The 22,999-nt window shown below is 39.3% G+C and overlaps 1 protein-coding gene across 6 annotated transcripts in view; it reads right to left on the bottom strand.

Moving 5' to 3' along the window:
* LGALSL (galectin like) overlaps window positions 1–22,999 on the bottom strand; it is a 213,988-nt gene that overhangs the window by 112,929 nt on the left and 78,060 nt on the right. For 5 of the 6 annotated variants that reach the window (XM_044055604.1, XM_044055640.1, XM_044055633.1 and 2 more), the window contains 2 exons: window positions 22,284–22,461; window positions 5,716–5,859 (listed from right to left, as the gene is read on the bottom strand). In XM_044055604.1, the coding sequence (XP_043911539.1) occupies window positions 5,716–5,859; window positions 22,284–22,461 (322 nt within the window). The remainder of the gene's footprint in view (window positions 1–5,715; window positions 5,860–22,283; window positions 22,462–22,999) is intronic. The other variant, XM_044055610.1, reaches the window with a different exon arrangement.

The raw sequence follows: 22,999 nt of genomic DNA, 5'->3' as shown, positions 1-22,999 counted from the left end.
AAAACTGTAGACCTATTGGAGACAGGGTCTTTCCATCTTACTAGCACCTGGCTAGTTTGTCCTTCACTTTGGAGCCAAAAAGGGACGATGCTTCAATGGGAGCATTTAAAAAGGAAGACTTGAAGGGGTCCATGAAGTCACAAATAAGCATCCAGGCATGATGCCTCATGACAATGCCTGAACCCGCTGCTCTGGCCCCCTTCGGTCGCATGTGAAAGCAACCTCATGGACGAATTAGATATTGATTCTAGGGTTGCGAGCTGCGAGGCCACTTTGTGTCAGACAACTGTCCTTTGAGTGTTCTAGAGAGTTCAGAGATCAAGTCTCTCTAGAGCCTTGTAAAATGTGCCAAATAGTTCAGGGACCACATAGCCAAGGTCCCTGATGCAAAAACTCACTTCCCAAGTCTGTCCACCACCTGGGTCTCCATGTTGGGTGGGTGGACAGTGGGACTTTCCTCAGCCAAGTTCTTTTTCATGGCCGCTGCCACCACCATAGCATCGACTGGTAACCCTTTGGACCAATGTGAGTTCTCTTCAGGAGGGGAAAGAATTTCATCAGGTCTCCGAGGGATCGCCTCAATGGAATCAGGGTTCTTCCACATGTACTGCATGATGAGCTGGAAGAGTTTGTCGGCAGGCAGGCTCACCCAAGAGGTAGAAGGCCAGGCGTGAAAAGCCTGCAGGAACATGATCTCCTAAGATGAAGGGTTGGAGGGCTTCCAGTCACCTCTCTGTTTTAGCATTTCCAGGATGTCTCCAAAGGAGACATAATCAGGAGGTGACCGTGGTGATCCTTCACCATCATCGTAATGTCTTCTGTCAACGACTCCTCGGGTGAGTCCATGTGCTTCCTCTTGCACATCCTCTTCCGAGGGGGCTCTTCAGTGGGGATCTCTGAGGAGGACTCGGAAGAGCGGGTACCCTGAACAGGGATGTCCTGTGGCTTCTCACCCAGGGGGGTGGTTTGTGGCAGCTGTAGCTCAGGAGGTGAAAACTGGGGTTCTAACATCACAGGAGTGCATCCAGAAGCGAGAGCCCTCTCTATCGCATGGAAGGCAGGTCTGCCCGAAGAGGGATGGGAGCCCAGAACTGAGAAAGACAACCTTAGAACCAGGGTCACACTCTACTCCGACAAACCCGCCCCCATGGATGGAGCCTCAAGCAGGATCGGCGCAGATGAGGCTATCGGCACCAAGGATGGAACCAAGGAGAAATATGGCTCTGAACCCTGGGCCGAAGTGCCCACCCCCCCAATCCCCAGATTGAGGAAGGACTGGTTCCGCAGGAACCGAGGACCAAAGAGACAAACTCAGAGCCAGAGTGAGGTTCGCTATCGGCGCCGAGGAAATGGGTTCCAAGGAGGATGTCAGAGCAAAAGGCTTTGGAACCAAAATGGTTGAAGGAGGAAAGTAAGATGGAGTCTGTGGAGAAAATTACCCAAGTCTTGCAAGGGGAAGGGCCTTAGAAAGTGTGGGTATCCCCTTGGCTACCAACAGCTGGTCCACAAGATGCACCACATCATGTTCCGTCAGGTTCCTGGTGGATGTAGCGGATACTCCAGATGAGGAGTCAGGACATTCAATGAACAGGCTATACACTTGGCCCAGAAACAGATCAACAGAAGGGGAGTATCGGGTCCGTAGTGTAAGGTCTGCCGGCACCGAAGTCTCAAGTTTTGAGACCAGGAATAATGGGGTCAAATCTAGTTTAGGTGGTAAAACACTCAGTGCCAAATTGACACTCGGAGCCGAAATGGTCTATTCCACAAACGCCAGAGTTGAAAGTATTGAAGGTGTGCCCTGAGCTGAAGTGGCCGCAGGTGCCGAAGTTGAAATAGGAGTGGTAAGGTCTATAAGCAGTGCCAAAGGCAGGACTGGTGCTGAAACTGGCACCAGTTTCAAAGGTTTCGAGGAAGACGGAGCCATAGAGGCAGATTTATACTCCAAAGACAGCTTTGGGACCTTTGGCTTGACAGGCTTACCCCGATCACCCGATTCTGAGGAGGGAACCGAGTGGGACCTCTTTTTGTCCTTAGTGGGAAGGGTTGAGACCTCCATCACAGAAATGGCCTCTGACAAGGGAGACTTAAGTAACCCTTTCAGTATCAGTTTATTTCTGCGCTCATTAAGAGTGCGTTGACTGAAACTTTGACAAATGTCACAAGGAGGCTGCACCAAAAGGTTTGGCACCCCCAATCAGTGTACACAATCATCGTGAGAATCACTATTAGGTAACTTGACCTTACATGAAGCACAGTGCTTAAAGCCTGAAGTACCTTTCTTATCTGACATCTTGATAGAGAAACCACAGTCCAACAGTATAGCCAGTCAGAAAAAAATACGCCAAACACTGTTCAAAAAACCCACAATTGTACCAGTACAGAGATATGAGAAAACAGGAACCCCTTAGTAAAAAACAATCTTAAAAGGCTACAGGAAAGAGAGGGAAAAAAACAGCTATGGTATTGAAGGATTACCACAAGGGTAAGGGTGGAAAGGCTGTACCAACAATGGCACTAGAAAGATTACCAAAGGCAATAACAGGTAGAAAAGAGAAGAACAAAACAAGGTCTGATGGAAGAAAACAGACTAAAAATATTATTTGCTTTATAAAAAAAGGAAGATGTCCAAAGTTTTATACACAAAGATCAAATAAAGTTCCACTTAGCTGAGAGCTCGGCTGAAACACGGCTTTACAGCTATGTGGCAAATGAGATCTGGGGTAACAGGGAGAAGGGCATTCTGGGTAGAAACTTAGCTCGAGAGTTTTTTGGCTAGTGCGAGCTTTGTAATAAGGCCGACTTGGTTCCGAGGGCTTGGAACCGAACCCATCAGGGATGAATGGAAAAATTAACAACATCAGATATAATATTTTTTACTGCTTATGAACCAATTAAATCAGTGTCTAGGTAGGTTGGAAGAATGCAGTGTTGTTATGTTGATAGGTGAGGTGGTGAAACTGCACTAATGACTGGCCGTACATTATTAGCTGTCCTTTAATTTAACAAATTTGAATGGATGCATCAAAACAGTGCTTTGAGTAAGAATTGTCAATTCCACACCTTTCCTGCAACCTTCTGTGGCAGACTCATGCAGCAGTTTGGCTGAAATTGTAGCAAACTTGCACAGACACACTGATGGGACTCTTAACAGGTCTAGCTGAGACTAAAGTTAAGACTGATGTATTCATGTAAGAGTCTATAGGAAATACAGCAGCAGTGACAGATGGGGTGCTAGACATCGGCTCTTAAGGCATGAGTCATAAGTGACTAATATTCATATGAGTAACACCTAATGAACATAAACTGGAGAATATTTCTGAAGTCACATATTTGTCTGAATATGAAACCTTATGATACCCCTACAGATAAATGGAATTGGTTAAAGGAGGAAGCTGTCAGAGACCAGTGTAATCATAACTGCATGTGATAACTCACAAAAGAACTCAGTCATGTCTGTCATCAAATTGTGTGATCTGTAGGTAAAAGGCCTTTGTATACTGAGAAAAGATGGCAGTTGTTACATGGCTCCAACTGTTGGCACACTGGATATATCTGGTTAGTTTCAGTATGGAAACTGAAGTAGGCTATACTTCAAAAGGATAACGTCTGAACCACCACTGGTCACAATAAGCATTCAAGATCTTAAGATTTACATCATGTATTAGACCCACTTCATTTTGTTCACAAGCTACTTAGCCATGCAGCTGCAATGGATGTAGAATATTATATTATTAGAGCAATGACAATGAGCAAATATACAAGCAAGTGAATGAAATATTGCACAAGTACACCTATCCTGAATGGACTCAGATGGCAAATGACACTATAAGTAAGTTGTTGCAAAGCAATGGTGTCACAAAGAAATGCATTGATTACCACAAGTGGGACATTATAAATTTAACTAAAAGGAAGTGTAGTATCACAAGCTGCTACATAATAAATGAAAGGGCCTCAATCACTTTGCATTTCCTTTCCATTACAGAGGATTTTCACATAACCCCTTTTGTCCTTATAATATAACTATGCTTTGCTGAAAAACATGTTTTCTCATGCATTCATACAGTGTAGCTAATAAAAAATCTTCATAGTGGAAGGTAGGAGGGGTCACTGAAAATGCCTGCCTGCTCCTCTTAGTTAATACAAGACCCATCCACATTCACACATAATGCTGTTCAGTTCTCAAACTTCTGTTTCCAAAAATAACCTCTGTATATTAATTATCAAAGCTTGTACATATATCACAATTGTTTAGTGTCTTAATGAGAAGCACAAACTCAGTAACACTAATGATGAACTAATTTGCTAGCAATGGTGACAACACTGGGAATAAAGCTGCAGAAAAAATGCATACATATAATTGAAGGCAAACAATTTGGTGCCAGAAAAATAGCAAATATTTTGCAAGCTTTTATTACTAAGACACTTAGATACTTTCTTTTCTCTAGTACTGAAAAGTAAAACCACAGTTCATAAACACACAAAGATGCTCTAGTTATAGACTAGCTTAACATCTACTCCATGAAAACTATGGGAAAGAATTCAGAAATAAGCTGACAAAAAAAAAAACACTATAAGCTGATCTGAATCAATGTGCATGACGTACATGTAGGTCCAGTGTTACTAACACTGCAGATCTGTAAGCTGCTATTTTCTTACCCATGACCTAGGTGCACCTCTAGATAGCCTTTAGTTAGATAAGGCAAACACTTAAGTTCAGAGATTAGTACTTGGCTAACTACCTTAAGGGTCATTTTAAGCCTAGCTCATTACCCCATGTAAGAATCCATCCCTGCCTCTTGCGTCTGTAAGGTAAGCACCTTAACCGTTATGCCAACCTGCCACCTTCTGACAACATTCACAAACGCCTATTCTTGGTCCACTAAACAGATTTAATAGGAATTCTTCCATCATAAAATGGGTTAGACAATGACTACAGAAAAACTAGTAAATGGTTTTGTCGATGGGCTGTACTTAAAAATCTGCTGAGATTATGAACAATATACCCCAAAAAACAGTAATGGATCCCATCATTTTTTACTTTGATTTTTTTTCTATACATCCAAATACCTGGCTTACACATAGATGACTACAGGGTAGGCTTTTACTATGGTAATAATCATTTTAATGATCCATTATATGACATCCATATAAACTCTCAGTTTATCATCTGATACTCACTTTTTATCATATAAAACACCATAATGGAAGGTTCATATTAACATATCCAGTAGAATAAAAGAAGTTACAATTCTATTGCATGTTTGCCTAATGGGATCAACAGTACAGTATGGTGTTCCTCTCATTTAAATTTTAAAATACCAACTTGGTAAGCTGGAGGCAAGATAAAGGCAGGAAGTGGGGCCACTTCCCTTATTTTAACTCAAAGGAGTGTGACAGACTGTAAAGAAAGCACACCATCATCTGGCATAAAATTCTATCAGAAGATTCACACCAGCAATGTCAATAGAGTGACCATAACTGCTAAAAACAAGTATTTTTAGTTTACCACTTACAGAATCACAACTCAAACATCTCCCACTCAACACACTTTTAACAACTAAATAACAATATCTACCCGCTCTGCACCAGCTGATGTATCCAATAATTCAAAATATCTGTAAACTAGACTGTCATATTAATTTTGAAAGTGCACTACCTTTTGTCACAAATTTCCAAAGAGACCTGGCACCTGTGATTTCAACAAAAACTTACTTCAGTTTTGGATCCAAAGGAAAAAAGCTTGAAGAAATGCAGTACTACCAGCTGGAAACACCCCTCCCATCCCAAATCAGATCTGGAAAATGCTGGTAGTTTGAATTCCTGAGATGGGATATGGTATTCGGATACTGCAAAGGGCTGCAGTTGGGGATCATGGAAAAAATTAGAACATAAAATAAAACTAGCACTTATTAGTACCCAGTGGCCTCCCAACATTTTATATTTGATGATGCAGTTTCCTTTTATTACTGTATAACATATATTGTATTTTTGCCTTATAATATGATTGTACTCTTTTTATAGTATTTGTGCAATAAACTTGTAGATTAATCCCCACAAATTTGACTAATGCCTACACATTGGATAGTGTATCTTAACTGTGCTGGAATTCAGTACTTCTACACTGGTATTCCTCAGGACAGGGGTTTACATTTCTATTGCATTAAAATATGCATAAATATTTCAAAACTATGACTTTGTGCCTTTTATTTTGTGAAAAAAGCACAAAAGTAAAACGTTATTATTTTTATTTATTTACTGACATTTGATTACTGAGAAAGTTTGACTGGGTAGGTACCCATTTTCAGAGGAGGCCCGAGGAGAAAAGCTCCTAAGTATTACAAAAACATTTTAAGAACAAAAATATTACAATCTTCAAAAATAATACAAAACATTTACAGTTTAAATAATTATACCAAACTAGACATAGTGTGAAAAGATTAGTTAAGAATAGATACAACTTATATGACAATGATTTAATGTTTAGAGAAATTTTAGGCAGTTTATAAAGTACAGTTACATAAGGTGAACTTACCATAACAGTAGATGTTCAAATGATCACTGCTGCAGTAGCCTTAGCTATATGGGTTATATCCTGCCAAGGATACAACAACCAGGCAGCTTCCAAAGCTTCAGGGCACCTTCCACATGCCTAAACTGTCAAGCAACTTGAGCTCTGCTGACTAAAAGACAACTTTAGGTGCAAAGCCTTCAGAGCTTTGCTGTCAGCACAGACAGAGGAGGCTAAGTCCTGAAAGGACAAGGCTAGGAATAACAAACAAACAAGCAAACAAACAAACAAACAAACAAACAAACAAACAAATAAATAAATAAATGCCCATACCCTTGCATAAAAAAACAAAAAAAAAAAGGAGGAGGGGTTGTATATTGAGGGAGTGGCTACTGTAGCAGTGATCAATCGAACATTTACAGTTATGGTAAATTTAACTTACACAACTGTACTATGTTCTTCATATTGATCACTGCTGTAGTAGCCTTAGCTATATGGGTGGATTACCACAGCTGACTATATTTGGGAGGTGAAAGGAGAAGGCCTAGAAAAGGAATCCAGCTTATAGTTATTTGTAAAAGTACATACTGAGGACCACTTAGCAGCTTCTAGAATACTTCTAGAATCCAACTCTCTCCAAAATGCCATAGAAGAAGCAATGGTCCTTCCAGAGTGAGCCCTGACACTGCCTGGAGTAGATCTGTCATGGTGAGTACAGCAAAAGGTAATAGCCTCAGACAACCACTTGGAAATAATCTGTTTTGACACTAGCTGTCCCTTCTTTTTACCTTCACAAGAAATGAAACACTGATCTGATGATCTGAAAGATTTAGTTCTGCCAATACAGTACCTGAGTTTTCTATGGACATCCAAGGTATAAAGTGTCCTTCCTCTATCATTTTTAGGTTCAGGAAAGAAAACGGAGAGATGGATACTCGGATACCACTTTAGGCAAAAAAGAAGTAACAGTTCTCAAAGAATCCCTGTCCTTGTGGAATATGACAGAGCATTGACTCGCCATAAGAGCTTGCAGCTCAGATACCCTTCTTGCAGAGAGGTCAGAGCAATCAACAAAACTGTTTTTCATGTTAACCGTAAGTTAGCCAGATTAACTGGTTTAAATGGAGCAAGTGTTAAGTTTTTCTAACATAAAATTAAGATACCAAAGAGGGGCTACCAGTTTACTTGGAAGTCTCTTATGCAAAACCCCTTACAAGAACATTTTGATATGCAACTGCCTTGAAAGAGGAAGAGTCATGTTAAGACATGCTGAAATTGCCAAAAAATAAACCTTGATAGAGGAATAAGAAAAGCCATAGGATACTAGCTCACACAAATGTTGCAAAACCAGAGAACAACTAGCCCTAAATGGGTGCTGGTTATGTTGTTAGCACCAACTGGAAAACCTTTTTCATTTGCTAATACACAATGTTCTAGTAGCAGGTTTTCCTGCCCCCATTAGTAACTGCTGCACATCCTCAGAAAACAGATGCCTAAAGGAATTAAGACCCTATCATCAAACACGCCTGTTCTTGTGTAAGTACATCCATTCTGTGATGAAACTTGTGGCAATTGCCCCAGTCCACTTCCAAAAGAAGGGAGAACCATGGTTGTCTGGGCCAGAAGGGAGTCACCACAATGATCTTGGGGGATTCTTTCTGAATTTTCAGAAGTACAATGAACAGAAGTGGAAAGGATGGAAAGGCATACAGTAACATTCCTGTCCAAAGAAAACAAAAGGCATCTGTTTTCCAGGCATTCTTACATGGAGTCCTGGAACCAAATTCTGCCAGTTGATTGTTCAGAGTGGAGGCAAATAGGCCTACTTGAGGAACTCCCCACAGATGGATCAAATCTTGGAAGACCCCCAGATCTAGCTTCCAATCATGAGGGTCTGCCTGGTCCTGCTCAGTTTGTCTGCCACACAATTTTACTCTGACAGCATGTAGGATGCCTCTAGAGTGAGATTGTACTGTGAAGCTATATCCCAAACTAACATGGCTATCCTGCAAAGGGGGTACACATTGGTTCCCCCTTGCTTGCTGATGTACCACATCACTGTGGTATTGTCTGTAACCACTTGAAGAGGTCATGGGGACCAAAGATGGTTCAGAGAATTCAGTGCCTTGATCAGAGCAAGCATTTCCTTGATATTCATGTGCTTACATCTGTCCTTGGTGTCCCACACCTCCTGCACTTTTATCTCTCTTGAAACTGCTCTCCAAGCAAAGTCTGAAGCATCTCTGATGACTGACTACTTTGAAGCAGACAGGAAGAAGGGGAGACCTTGATTTAAGGGCATCTATTGTCTCCACCAAGTGATTTCTCTTCTAACAAACCCCAGTACTGGGATCTGAAAAGATAAAGGGTGTTGATGCTGGGACCAAAAAAATTCAGATACCACTATATCTTTCTCATGTGGGGTCTTGCCAGGGGTATTATGAGAATCATAGTTGTCACAAGATCCAAAATCCTCAGGTATTCCCTTGCGATGACTGAAATTCAAGTGGAAAAACTTAGAAATAGATCTAAATAAAGAAATATTCTTTCCTGTGGAAGAAAAGCTCTTTGAACTGAGGTGTCTAGTTATTATCCTGGGAACACAATCCTGTGTGACAGAGTCAAGAAAGACATGTGACTGTTCTCCTGGAATCCCAGCTTGTGCAAGACATCTCTCACCCAGGAAAGAGATATCTGACATTTTGAAAAACACTCTGCAAAGATAATCATGTCATCTAATTATGGAAAAATGTGGATACCCTGTAACCTGCAATGAGCTATAACTGGAGCTAGACATTTTGTGAACACTCTGTGTAGTGGACAATCCAAAGGGTAATCCACAGAAATGATAATGTGATTCAGATACAAAAATACTTTCAAAACACCTGAAGTCTGGATGCATGGGAATGTGAAGATAAGCATCTTTAAGTCTAATGTTACCAGGAAGCTTGAAAGAGGAAGAAGAGGCAACAGGTTGTGAAATGACATCATTCTGATTGTGGGCACTATTACAAACTGGTTTAGGAAAGAAAGATCCACAACTCCTCTCCAAGCATTTTCTTTCTTTGGAACTAGGACCATCCTTAAATAAAGCCCTTTCTCCAAATGGGAAGGAGGGACTGCTTCTATCAATCCTTGAGATAGCATGTGAAGAAGAACAGGTGGAAACAAAACAGTCTGATCTACAGGTTGAGAAATGATCCCCTGGAAAGGAGGAATTTCCTCCCACTGCCATCTGTCACCCCGAAGAATGATTTTCAGAACCCATTTGTTTGAAACAATCTGTTGCCAAACAGAAAAATGGAGATTCAGACTTTTTGAAAGAGAAAAAGAGCCAGGGTGGGATGTGATCACAAGGTCTCTTGAACAGTAATTCAGACTTGTTGGAGTGTCATTGTTTTGGGAGGTTTGAGATTTCTTCTTTGGAACCTCCTTGTCACTTCTTCTTAAACATCTGTTTACCTGAATTCTGTTGAGAGTGTTTTGTGTTTTTGCTGAAATTGGATAAGGAAAAAGAAAATTGCTTGGGTTGACAAATCTTAAAGATTCCATGGATCAGCTTTCCCCTTTCATCACACTTTTGATCACCTCTGCAGCAGAGGGGCCAAATACAAAATATTTGTCTAAGGGAGAATTTAAAATCTCATTTTTAACATCATCTGGAAGGTTCTGAGAATGCAACTAAGCAAACCTTCTAAAACAATGTACCAGTGGCCATAGCCCTGGAACAAGTGTCAACAGAGTCATACACGCACTGCAAATAATGAGTGGTGATCCATGCAATAGAAGAAGCTAAGTTATTTAATGCAGATTTTTCTTCACCAAAGAAACTGTAGCTAAAACATTCCTCATACTTTTACAATATGTCAGAACAAACTTTACCATATGAGCTTGACATTTTAAAATTCTGAAATTCAAAGTTGTAGAAGTACACACTTTTTCCCATACCTATCAATAATTCCCCCCTCATTATTAGAAAGAATAGGATTGGAATTAACAAAGAGCTTAGAAGCAGAGGAGTCAACTACTGCTATAGCTGCTGGGTCAGACTTTGGAGCAGTGTCTAAACATTTAAAAGACTGAGGAATTTTATACATTCTGTCTTTTTAGGTACAGCTGGCTGGCTATCAGGACAATTGCAGACAGTAAGACACTCATCCTCTAAAGCATTTAGAACAGGAGGAATGGGTGCAGGTTCTGGAAAATCCTTCTGTAACAAGGGACTAACAGACCTCAGTATTCTCCCACTGAAAACACTGGGCCATACTAGTAAATCTTAGCAACAGAAAAACCCCAACAAGGAGAATCAGAAATAAAGCTCTCCTCTGAGTCTGAATCAGAAATCTGAGGACAAAATCCTAAATTCATCCATGCATCTTCCTGTTTTGGTTCAGAATCTTGAATCTCTTCAGGAAAGGAGGCATTCCTCTTTCTTTTACTGGAAACTACTCTACAAGAAGGATCAATAGCCTGAATCAAACCCTGAGCCAAATCCCAGTAAACTACTCCTATCCAAAGAAATTTTAGTAGGAGTAGATACATGCTTGGTTTTCTGTTGCTTTGTGACAGGAAAACTGGGGTCAACTGTGTTACTAATGGGACCTGCTGCTTCCACAGGAATGATCCCAGCATTCTGATGCAACAAGGAAACATTCCCTGTTCCCTCTCCCAGGACTGTTAAGAGCAGTTCTCCTTTGCTAACCCCCAGTATGCAGTGGCTGCAGGTGCTACACTAGAGAGATCCAGGGTCAAAGATGAGTGGTCTAAGGTACAACAAATGTCCACAGCAGATTCACTTACCCGTGGCTGAGGCAAATTACTAGCCTACTGTGGTGGCGAAGGCTGTTTGCTTAACTTTTTCTTTTTGTGGCTAGAAGAAGCACTGAGCGTTGGAAGGACAATCTGTTCCACACCGAAAATGGTGCCTCTATCCTGGGAAAAACAAGCAACAATGCCAGAAAAAAATACCAGTCCACAAAAGTTACTTTTTTGACCGAAAAAGTAAAAAGCACTTTCCAACACCATGACAGCTCCAGAACATTAAAATAAATACAATTTCTACACAGAAAATAGCATATCCGTTAGATAACACTACTTTTAAACTGGCAGAAACAAAAAGTGCTCCCTTTAAAGGTATGTTATAGTCTTGAAGCACTCCATTAATACACAACACTTCTAGCTTTAAAATAACTTTCCTGAAGAGGAAAGTAGCAAAACACATCAGTAAAAAGTAAGAAAATGGAATTTCTTTCCCCAAAGTGAACATATCTAACCAGCAAAGGAAGGCACAAGTCAACCACTGATCCTTAAAAGCCACACAGGAATGTACTCTTTGGCAGTGGTAAAGCTGTGAAGGACCTTACACCCAAATTTGTTTTTAGTCAGCTAAGCTCAAGCTACTTGACAGTCTGGGTGCATGGAAGGTGCCCTGAATCTCCTGAAGCTGGCCGGCTATTATATCCTTAGCAGGATATAACCCATATAGCAAAGGCTACTGCACCATTGATTAATATGAACAACATATTAAAGGTAAGTAATATAATACAAACAGGAATTGCAATATGAAGTGAGAGAAAAACAGAGTTATGGTGTACTTAGAGTCAGGAGAGAAAAACTGAAGTAAGGAAGTGAGTGAAGAAGGGGGGATAAGGAAGTGTACGGTATGAATAGGTACTTGTTTATATTTAGGCACTTGTTTAAATTTAAGACTATATAGATAGGAGTTTGATGAGAAAAGAACACGGTATCAGAGGCACTCTACCAGCTTCTGGAAAGTAAGTTAGTAGATGGCACAAAGAAACTATATCAAGTTGCAAGGTAAAGACAGAAAGATAAAGAAGATAGTCAGGCACCCTTCATAAGGGATGTCAACAACAACCTGCTCACCAGTCCACAGGACATCAAAGGCAGATAGAAGGAGTACTTCCATCAGCTTCTGAATGAAGAAAACCCCTCAGAATCTGTACTGCCCCAGACAAAGCCTACAACGAGCCAAGAAAAGAAGCACAATGTGATGATTTGAGGTACTGCCAGCTATGCCAGGAGAAGTAAGGCAGTGGATGTGTAATATATGCCAGCATAGCTAGCTGGAATCTTGTAAAGAATTATATGTCATTTGTATATCAAACTGATTTGTACAGAAGCCTGTGTTGAAAATGTATTTGTAAAGTTGCTTGTGTTAAAAATGTATCAACAATGTGTCTTGCTGGACAGAAAATAAATATACATTTATATCAGACTGTACTGTTGTAAATAGGATACTGGAAGAAAAGAGGTAAATCTCAGTCCAGCTAACACTGAAAAATAGTAAGACATTAAATTACTTAATGTAGGCCATAAAGATTGTATCTTACAGTTCTGATTGCAACCAGAGACAAAATGGCTGGGAAAACAAGTACTAAGAAGCCAAAATTACAACCAACAGCAAAACCAGCAGAATAATACAAAAAAACGACAATAGGATTCAGTTTCTACAGCAAAATTTATTACACTGACTTGACTTAGCATCTCGGCCACAACAGCCTTCAAAGAGTACAAAATTACAAAAAACACATTCCCCTATTTATACATCATCATCAGTCATTTAATTATTTAAGCAAACAATTAAACAAATACTTTAAAATTTAAAGCAAACTTCTCCAATTTACTTTTCTGAAGTACTAAGAAGCCTTCTGTACTGTCTTTAGCAGTGAACTAATTTCTGTTCTGGAAGGGTAAAAGTTTGAAATTGTTTAATGACTTCCAGAAGCTGCAACAGATCTTAGCAAAGCTATATGTGGGTATAATTGACATGTATGTGCTAAATCCTGGCAGCTTTTAGCCAAAGGGGTAGTATGGGAACCAGAAGTCATATGACCAGATGATGTCATTCTGTAATGATATTTTAATACTAGATAAGACTGAAGTCTCAGAGCACTATGTTTTTGGAACTTGATAAAGAAGTCTACTTCATCTTGCCTTGGGCTAGTAAGTGACCAGGGAATAGTAATTCTTTAGATCAGTCAGGAAAATATAGTGAGATTAGTTAAGTACTGTTTTTTTTCTGTATCTGTGTGAATCTATTCATCTGTGTTATTTTAATGTCTCCTGTGAATGAAACTCTGGTGTTTATTGTAAATAGATATTTAGTATTTATATGGTCTTTTATTATTTATTATTAAATATATTTAAACTTTTCATTGTGGCTAGTTCTTTAGAGAATATTTTAACCTTTGAGAGTACTCATATCTATTTGGTAACTCTGTGGCCACTCCTGAAAACCTTACTATGTTGGTCAAAACACTACCATTTGTACTAATATTAATTTCACTCAGTATAATTGGGTGTTGTTGTAAAAGCCTTAGAATATCTGGATTCAGAGTGTCTGATGGCAGTAACTACCTTATAGTCTGGCCAGAAGGGGGCTTAGCTAGTAAATCTGTGCCAACTTTTCCCAAGGTTGTGTGTGTGTGTGTGTGTGTGTGTGTGTGTGTGTGTGTGTGTGTGTGTGTGTGTGTGTGAAAATCAAATCTCAGAATGTGTGTGTCAGCTGCTTGGAGCAGGGACACAAAGCACTGGTTTCACAGAGAGGGTGGTGGAGGACTTGGCTTGGACACTCAGTCGAGGACTCAACTCCATAGTTGTGCCAGTGGGGAGTCTTATTGTGGACCTGGAAGAAGACAAACAGAGAAATCCAGACTCCAAACTGAGTGTGTTCCCTGTGTGCTCTTAAGGCAAATTATGCTTGATGCAAAGAGCTGCATCTGCAAATACTGTGTGTATCCATTTTTGTTCCAAGGGAACGAAAGTGGTGAGGATTCAAGCTTCTTAATTACTGGCCCAGAGAGGGGATTTCACACACACCATAGAAGAAATAAGAACAGCACTAAGGAAAACAAAGCCAGAAAAAGCAGCAGGCTCAGATGAAGGTCACAGGGAAGAGAAATTGCTGGGTGAGATGGGGAGAAATGTCTCCTGAGGGTACTCATAGGAGTGTGGAGAGAAAGGTGTATCCCAGATGACTGGAGGATAAGCACATTGAAGAACAAAGGGACATTCACAACTGTGGGCAATGCAGAGGTATTAAACTACTGTCACACTACATGAAAGTTCTGGAGAAGATGACTGATAATCGAATATGCAGAGTAGTAGAAAGTAAGATAAGAGATGAGCAGTTCAGACTGAGATTGGGATACTGCACAACTGATCCAATGTTCGCTGTGAGACAGACTGTTGAGAAGAAGCTAGAAATGAGGAAAGAGTCCAACTGAGTATTCCTAGACACAGAGAAAGCATATGACAAGGTCCCACAAAAGCTGATTTTGGGCAGTCATGTGGTGGTTTGAAGTCCCAGAAATACTGATAGAATTAGTGCAAGCTATGTACAAGGACCAAATGGCTCAAGTGTGAACAGTGTTTATTCTTACAGAGGAGTTCCAAATGGGAATGGAAGTGCACCAAGGTTCGGATCTGAGTCCACTGCTGTTCATACTAGTGATGGGCTACATCAGCAAAGAGGTCAGAGAGGACAGATTAACAAATTTGCTGAATGCATATGATGTGGCATTACAGGCAGACTGAGCAAGAACCTCAGCAAAGGATAGGGGACTGGAATGCAAAACGGAAGGCACATAAGGTGAAACTGAATACAGATAAGACAGTTGTAATGGCAGCAAATGGTGGAGTTCAGAAGAAACTGAGAACTGAGACAGAAGAGAAAATTGTGGAACTAGTTAACAGCTTCAAGAATCTGGAAAGTGTGGCTGAGGAGAACAGAAGTCTGAATAAGGAGGTCAGAACTAGAATCAGAGGGGCTGCAGCCAAATAGCACAGAGTGTCAGGTGTATTATATTATAGAAGAATTTCAAAGAAGATGAAAACTAAGGTGTACAAAACAGTGGTGCAACCAGTACTATTCTAAGGCATGAAACCTGAACAGTAGAGGCAGAGCAGTTGATGAAACCAGAGGTGATGGAGATAAAGTGCCTGAGACAGGTGGTAGGATGCACAGTGTGACACAAATGAAGAAATGAGGACATAGGAGAAGTCAATGTAGCTCCAACTGCAGTAAATGTCAGGGAGAACAGATTACTGTGGCTCAGGCACATGCACAGAAAAGGAGAAGACAATCTAGTGAAGAAGCTTTGGGACAGACAGGAAGAAGGTAAGAGGAAACAAGGGTGCCTAGCAAAGAGATGGCTGGATTGTGTGAGAGAAGATCTGTAACAGTCAGGCAATAGTGTCAAAGAAGGCAGGAGAGTGGCACCGAATAGAGAGAGATGGCAATGACACATCAACCCAACCCCATGTAGAAAATGGGAAAAAGCAGGGTTGATGATGATGACAGTTTATCTTGGGGTTGAGCAATAACATTGCCCGAGTTTGGCTAGAAAGTCTTTTAGAATGGTTTTAAAGGCCTGGAGGGAGGTTATTCACCTGATGGACACAGGTGAGGAGTTCCAGGCCTTAGCAACATGGTATGACTACAGACCATGCCCCTCAGATTTGATAGGTTTGTAGAGAGATAGGAGTTTTTGGTTATTGGAGCACAATGACCAACTGGGAACATGGTTATGTAGAATGGTATTTAGTGCTGGAGAAGCAGATTGATGCTGGATAATTTTATAGGTAGTAAGAAGTTGACTGTATGTTAGTTGATGGGATAGTTGCAACCAATTTAGGTTTTTAGTACTATACAGTGAGAAGTAGTGAAAGAGGTATTTGCTGCAAATTTAGCCACTTTACTATAGTATTGTTCCAGTTTTGCTTTTTGTGTTGCCAGGAGGTAAGGATGGGAAAACCAAAATGCAATCAGGGGATGGGGTAAGTAGTGGCAAGTGTAGTTTTAGTTGTGTTGGTGAGAAAATTTTTGCTCTGTAAAGCATCCCCAGTTTTTGGAGATTATTTTATGCAATTTTGTATATGTAGATCAAATTTAAGATCAACATCCACTATCATCCCTAATAATTTGCTATGAGAAGCAACTTCAGTGGTTGTACTATTAAGATAGGATCTTAAATGTTATTTTTTCATGAGAAAAAGATTTGGGGAAAAAAAGTTTTTTTTTTTTAGGGTGGAGCATGAGTTGCTAGTTACAAAGCCATATTTCAGTGTCTGTTAAAGTTTCCTAACTACATTTTTGGAGATGTGACAAGTTGTCAGATGTGAATATGAGTGTGGAGTCATCTGCATATTATATTGGGATGCTTGTTGTGTGGATGTGTGGAGGGCGTTACTGAAAATGTTAAGAGAAAGAGACCAATGATGCAGCCTTGTGGTATAGTGGTGATGACTGGGAGGTATGGAGAGAGAGGGTGGAGTGCCATTTTACTGATATGTAGGATATAACCAATATAGCTTAGACTACTGCAACAGTGATCAATATGAAAAATATCTGGAGCAATCAGCCTGCTACAGTTGTGGAAGGACAGTTATTTGTCTGCTTGACATCACTTGAGCTGTCCATTTTGCATTCACAACTAGAAATCTTGAAAGCATAAATTCTGCTTTCATCATTTTAAATAATGTGCATTATTTTATTCTTTTTGTATTTATTTCCTTTTATAACTATGGTCTTCACTACTTTCACTGTTTTACTTGTATGATTTGTTGGTTCAGCCTGGACTGAATATGACAATGGTCCACTTAGATCAGTGTTCTATTCTAGTTAACAAATGTAAAAATATTATACAATAAAAATAAAAATAATCATACATACACAAAGACTTCTTACATTACCTGTCAAACAGAGCTATTGTTTTAACAGCTATAATGTATAATCTCTGGATCTGAACTATTAAAAAAGGCTACTTTTAAAAAAAATTAATCAAACAGCTCAAATCAGCATGTCTGACAGTGACAGAAAGCACAGTTGCTTCTATCAATGATGAAGATAAACCCACTCTCTCATGATAGGAATTGGGCCATAATGACAGTCAAGCCCAGATGGTTAGATCACAGTTTCAGCTAAAAAAATCAAGACATGTGACCCAGCTTATCACTGGAGCAGCATTTTCTTATCTCACACAGGTTCACAGGCACATACTAGGCTAACGACCTCTGGAACCTTTATAAGTCTAAACAAACATCCCAACTGAATCCTGCAAGGTTTTGTGACTTAAAGGTTATTTTAAAGGGTATATGCAAGCTGGGGCAAGATTTACAGGCTGCCTCTGTCCATTAGAAACATAGGTGCTAGACTTGGGGTGTATTTCTATTTTCCCATCTACTGGTCCATGCTTCTCTTGATTAGGTTTAAAGAACAGCTCTGCTTCATATGGATGAGAAGCTTGTTCCAGACAAGAGAAATTCTCTGAGCTACATACTTATCCCTCCAGTATGTCATATTTATGTTGCAATAAACGTATATATCTCTACATAGAATAATTCTGATTCTGTTTGTTTTGCAGATATGTAAAAGGTCCATCTGAGTGGAATCTAAGGATGCCTTGTATGCCACACATAGATTGCCTCTGAACATTCTGTAGGAACCAGAGTATAGAGCTAGGGCTTTGAGGTGATCTGCACAGGACATGGTGTTTACACCCTGTATTCTTTGTTAAGGAACTTCAATATACGTTCAGTTGTTGCATGTGCCTAGTCAGGTAGATCGTGAAGGGGGCACAGTGCTCAATGATGGGCCTGATGAGGGCTAAATACAGTGGAATGATGATGTCCTTGGACCTAGCTGCTATGCCCTTGCTCATAAATTGAGCAACACAGAATGACTCATTACTAACTTAGGCACATGTTGGTCAAAAGCCATGTGACCATATCTACATACTTACCCAAATCCTTGACTACTGGTTCTACTCTTAGCTGTATGTTATCAATGAGATCATTTCCTAAGGTAGCTGACTTTCCAAAGGGTACTGTTATGCATTTTTGGCACTGAGTTTTAAGCCATGCTTTTGGAACCACACCACAGCACTTTGTATCCTAGCAAGTGGCATACAGATGTAGCATTTACAGAAGAGACACTGCAATGCATGCAGGGAAACGGAATCTGCTCTAATAATGAGACAGATATTGCTGCTGAAACTGGGAGTAAGACTGCACTTAATAAAATGTTTTGTGCTTTCTGGTATTTCTGCTTCACCATCTTATAGGCTACCTAATTAATAGTTGATGAAAAGTCCATAAGTCTGCATGAGTTGTACCCCTGCCACCTTCAAGGTAAACCTAGATAACTGGACAGTTAGCCTCAGATTCTCATCTGGACTGTTTTGTGTTGCCCACCTTGAGGCTGGAGGGAACATATGAATATGCACTATTGGCTAGGCTTGCAAAGACTGACTGCCTAGTACCTTATCTGTGAGCCTACAAACCTATGGAGGTGCTGTGGGTTGTATTCACCCCCCCCCCCAGCTGCAGGCTGTTTATTGGTGCTCTAGGGCTTCTTTGCTCTTTGCACACATTGGACCCGATTCCAAAAGACTTGCTATTGGTGTAAATCACTTTGGTGTAAGGCCTATTTATAAACAGGATTACACTGAGGGACCATATTCCAAAATATTGCTCTTGGAGTAAGTCAGTTACTCTCAGAGCAAGTCTTAAAGTAATTGACTTACTCAGAGCAAGTGTGTTGGAATCTGGCCCACTGTGTATTGACTCAGATCTTAGCAGTAGATCACATAATTTCTGTCTGTATGCCAAATGTACCTTTTCTGTTAAAAGGGACATACTTGTCTTACTAAGAATTCCTGTGCTTCTGGAATATTTCCCTTTCTACATGCCTGTATCTGATTCTTTGACTGTTTTAAAACTTGTTTGGACTTTCGCATTAAGTTACATAAATATTCTGCAGCTGATGAAAAGCTGCCTTGGCCTGAATCTCCTTACAGTGTTAGGAAATGGAGGTATGAAGCATTAAAAGCATGACATACGTTCTTTTGGCTAAATTATTAACTGCAAACATCTGCCTGCAGTCTACCACTTTAGTACTGGATGGGCATTTTGCCACTTTAGTACTGGAGGGGCATTATGAGATCTATTAGTGCACAGTCGTGAATGCTGCAATGCCTCCTTAAGTGCCATGCACTTACAAGGATTTATATGAGTTCAACGAGATGAAGGCATATATAGAATTAAACCACCAAACAGGAATCATCAAAAAGCAATATGTTTCAGCAAACCCATTAAAAACAAAAACAAAATTAAGAAAATCAGCATTTTTGCAGGGGGTCAATTTCCCTGTATTCCCATAGCCCTGCTACTTTATATACATCAAGTCCGAGACAAGACAGCAATGAGGAGAAGAATAAAGCCCCTTAACCCATTGCCTGACGATCTCGGAGAACACATACACCACTCCACAAAAATAGAAAAGTGAACAGAACGTACCCTTTCACGTACACCACTACAGTACAATGTGGTGCACATCACCCAACAACTGCAACATTCAAGTGAATATACACTTTGATCAAATATTGCAAAACTCACTTTTGACTAACACAATCATGGACAAAACTATACCAATATTATACAAAGTATACTGTAAACTCCACATACATAAAAACATATATATATATATATATATGTGTGTGTATATATATATATATATATATATATATATATATATATATATATATATATATATATATATATATATATATATATACATATATATATAAATAAATAAATATATATATATATATATATATATATATATATATATGTATAAGCCTAACTCATAACTCCCATAAACAGCATAAATACAGTTCTGCGTAATTAATAGTGAACTGTAATAAACAGAATATATAATAACTTCTCAAATAATACTTCCGATCATCTTGTATACTTCCATTGACAAGCACATAAAATAGGTCAATTGCCTCTGCAATGTCTTATCTTGGGCTTGGTGACTCATAAAATCCATTTCTGTCACTTTTTTCTTTTATTAGCTCTGTCTCTGGCATGGGTTATAACACTCCAAAGACACTCTGATGGAAATAAAGCTTTGTCATGTGAAGAACACTTGGGAAAGCAAAGCTAAGAGTACCACAAGCAGTAATAACCTCAAAACTACATCTCACAGTGCATTATAACTGCACATACTTTATTAAGGTTATTTATCATAGAAAATGTGCATAAAGTCACATGACATATTTAAGACTGGTAGGTAGAACTTTGAAAAAAAAAATCCTGGCCTATGGATGGGGAGAGCTATAAACTACACAGCAGTTTTATTTTTTGAAGATTTAAAGTTGGGGTTACGGGGATGAGTTCAAATGAGTATGTCAATGTATGTGAGTGGTGGACTTTACTGCTGCCTACAATATTCTCATTGCTTCATCTACTAGTCTGTTTACCTAGCATATGCAAACTCAGGACATACATGTCAACTTGTTTGATCAAGAATTCTGGAAAAAGCAAAAAATATTGGGGGGGAGGGGGGGGGGGCAAAGTCCCAAAATCAAGGACATTTTATTTTTTAAATAATACACAAATTTGCTTTAAAAGGTTAATAGAAAAACAGGTTTTGCACCAACATGAATTTTCGGAACAAAAATAAGTATGAAACTCTAAAATGCCTGGCATTCCTGACTCTCTGCAGTCATCAGTGATTCAGACCTCTAAACTATACATATTTTCACAGAATATCCAGATTGTTGCCTCATATTTTTGGTCTGTTTCTCATAAAAATAGTTTTTTTGTTTTTTGAGAAAAACACTGTGATGATCTAGGGACTAAAGTCACTAAATAATGATGTGCATTTGGGTTTCAGGCTTCATGTTGTTCAGAAAATGCATGCCGACACAAATCCTGTTATTCTAGCAACTAAGTTTATAAGCGCAACATTTAAAATGTGTCCCTATTTTTGGACCTTTGTCCCCCCCATTATGTCAGGCTTTGTCCAGATTTTTTGCAGTAAGAGGTTGAGATGTATGTCAGTGAACTACTGTACCGAAGAATCAAACATTTTTATAGGGGACAGTGCAAAACTATGACACAAATGCAGAGATGTTCTGTAAAATTCTGAACACTTGTGAGGATTGGACTAATGGACCTTTGTCCCCCCATTATGTCAGACTTTGTCCAGATTTCTTCCAGTAAGAGGTTGAGACGTATGTCAGTGAATTACTGTACCGAAGAATCAAACATTTTTATAGGGGACAGCACAAAACTATGACACAAATGCAGAGATGTTCTGTAAAATTCTGAACAGTTGTTGAGGATTGGACTGATGGTTAAGGTGTTTACCTCACAGACATAACATACAAGGTTTAATTTTGACCTTTGAGGAGGGAAATTGTCTAGTCTTAAAATAATTATTATTCTTGCACACCACATGCCGTCCACATAATTCCCACAACTTGTACATACTAGTCCTCTGACTTGCTGTAATTTCTTCTGCAATGTCTACATTGTTCATAACAGCAATTTTACCAATCTGTCCATCTCTGTGCAGCATTCACATTTCAACAGGTGAACTTCATAAAATATTGAAGTACATTCCTTCAACATAAACAGTTTTACTGCTGTAAGCAGTACTATAACAATGCCAGACACATACTGCATAACAGGCTGAAATGGATAATTTTTAGTCTTGTGTGGTAACTAGTAATCAGGAAACTCATGAGTTCCCAAATAAATAAATGCACTGTTTGTAGCCTTGCACAAGGGATATGATTACAGAAGTTCCATAAGAAACCAATAGTATCTTATCTATGCACTTCATCCTTTTAAATGACAATATAGACAGCTTTACTCATAACAGCTCCCTACATGGCTTAATTACAAGGAAAAAAACAGACACATAATCACACACATTTTCTTACTATGAAGCACTTACTCTAAATGGTTGATCTGGGATGAAAGGGAAGTAAGAAATTGCTAGCTCATCTTCTCCCCATACACCATCGATTTGAGCATTCCGGACTACTTGCCTTTCAGGAAATCTCACTTTTAATTCAAGGGCCACATCTGCAGGGGGTTCTTCTGATCTTCCACAAGTTAATTTCATGTCAAAACTGTAAGAAAGAGGAGCAAATATGTGGAACCATTTTATTAGCATGAATCAAAACACTAGTGTAGAAAAAAAAACTTTTTGTGTTCTAGCTGAGTCACTGTAGTTAGCATTCAGTAACATGCATCTAAAATAATCCGCCATCCTATAATTACAAACCTGTAATTTCTATAAAAAAAAAGTTTCAAAAGGAATGAACACAAAATACTGTTTTGGACCCAGGCTGTTATTTTGAGAGCTCAGTTTTCTTTCAGGTTTCAAATGTCATTGTATATAATTTCTGAATTATGTACTAATTTCCCAAATTAAGTAAAATCTCTTCACGTGGCCCCTTTTCCCTTCCATTCGTTATGCATTTGTCACTTTACATGTGAAATCTGTGAGACCCACTTTTGTCTGGATATCCTGACTCTCCTACATTTGTTGTTACTACTGCCTTGATCATAACAGAGACTAAAACAGTATATTGTTGGAAAGCTATCAATGGTTTTAAAATCATGATGACACATCAGTCAAATTAACATATAGCAATGTGAAACATA

The sequence above is a fragment of the Protopterus annectens genome, chromosome 1.part2 (assembly GCF_019279795.1).
Source record: "Protopterus annectens isolate FY-2018-M chromosome 1.part2, PAN1.0, whole genome shotgun sequence".
Taxonomy (NCBI): domain Eukaryota; kingdom Metazoa; phylum Chordata; order Ceratodontiformes; family Protopteridae; genus Protopterus; species Protopterus annectens.
This window is presented reverse-complemented; position numbering and strand designations above follow the sequence as displayed.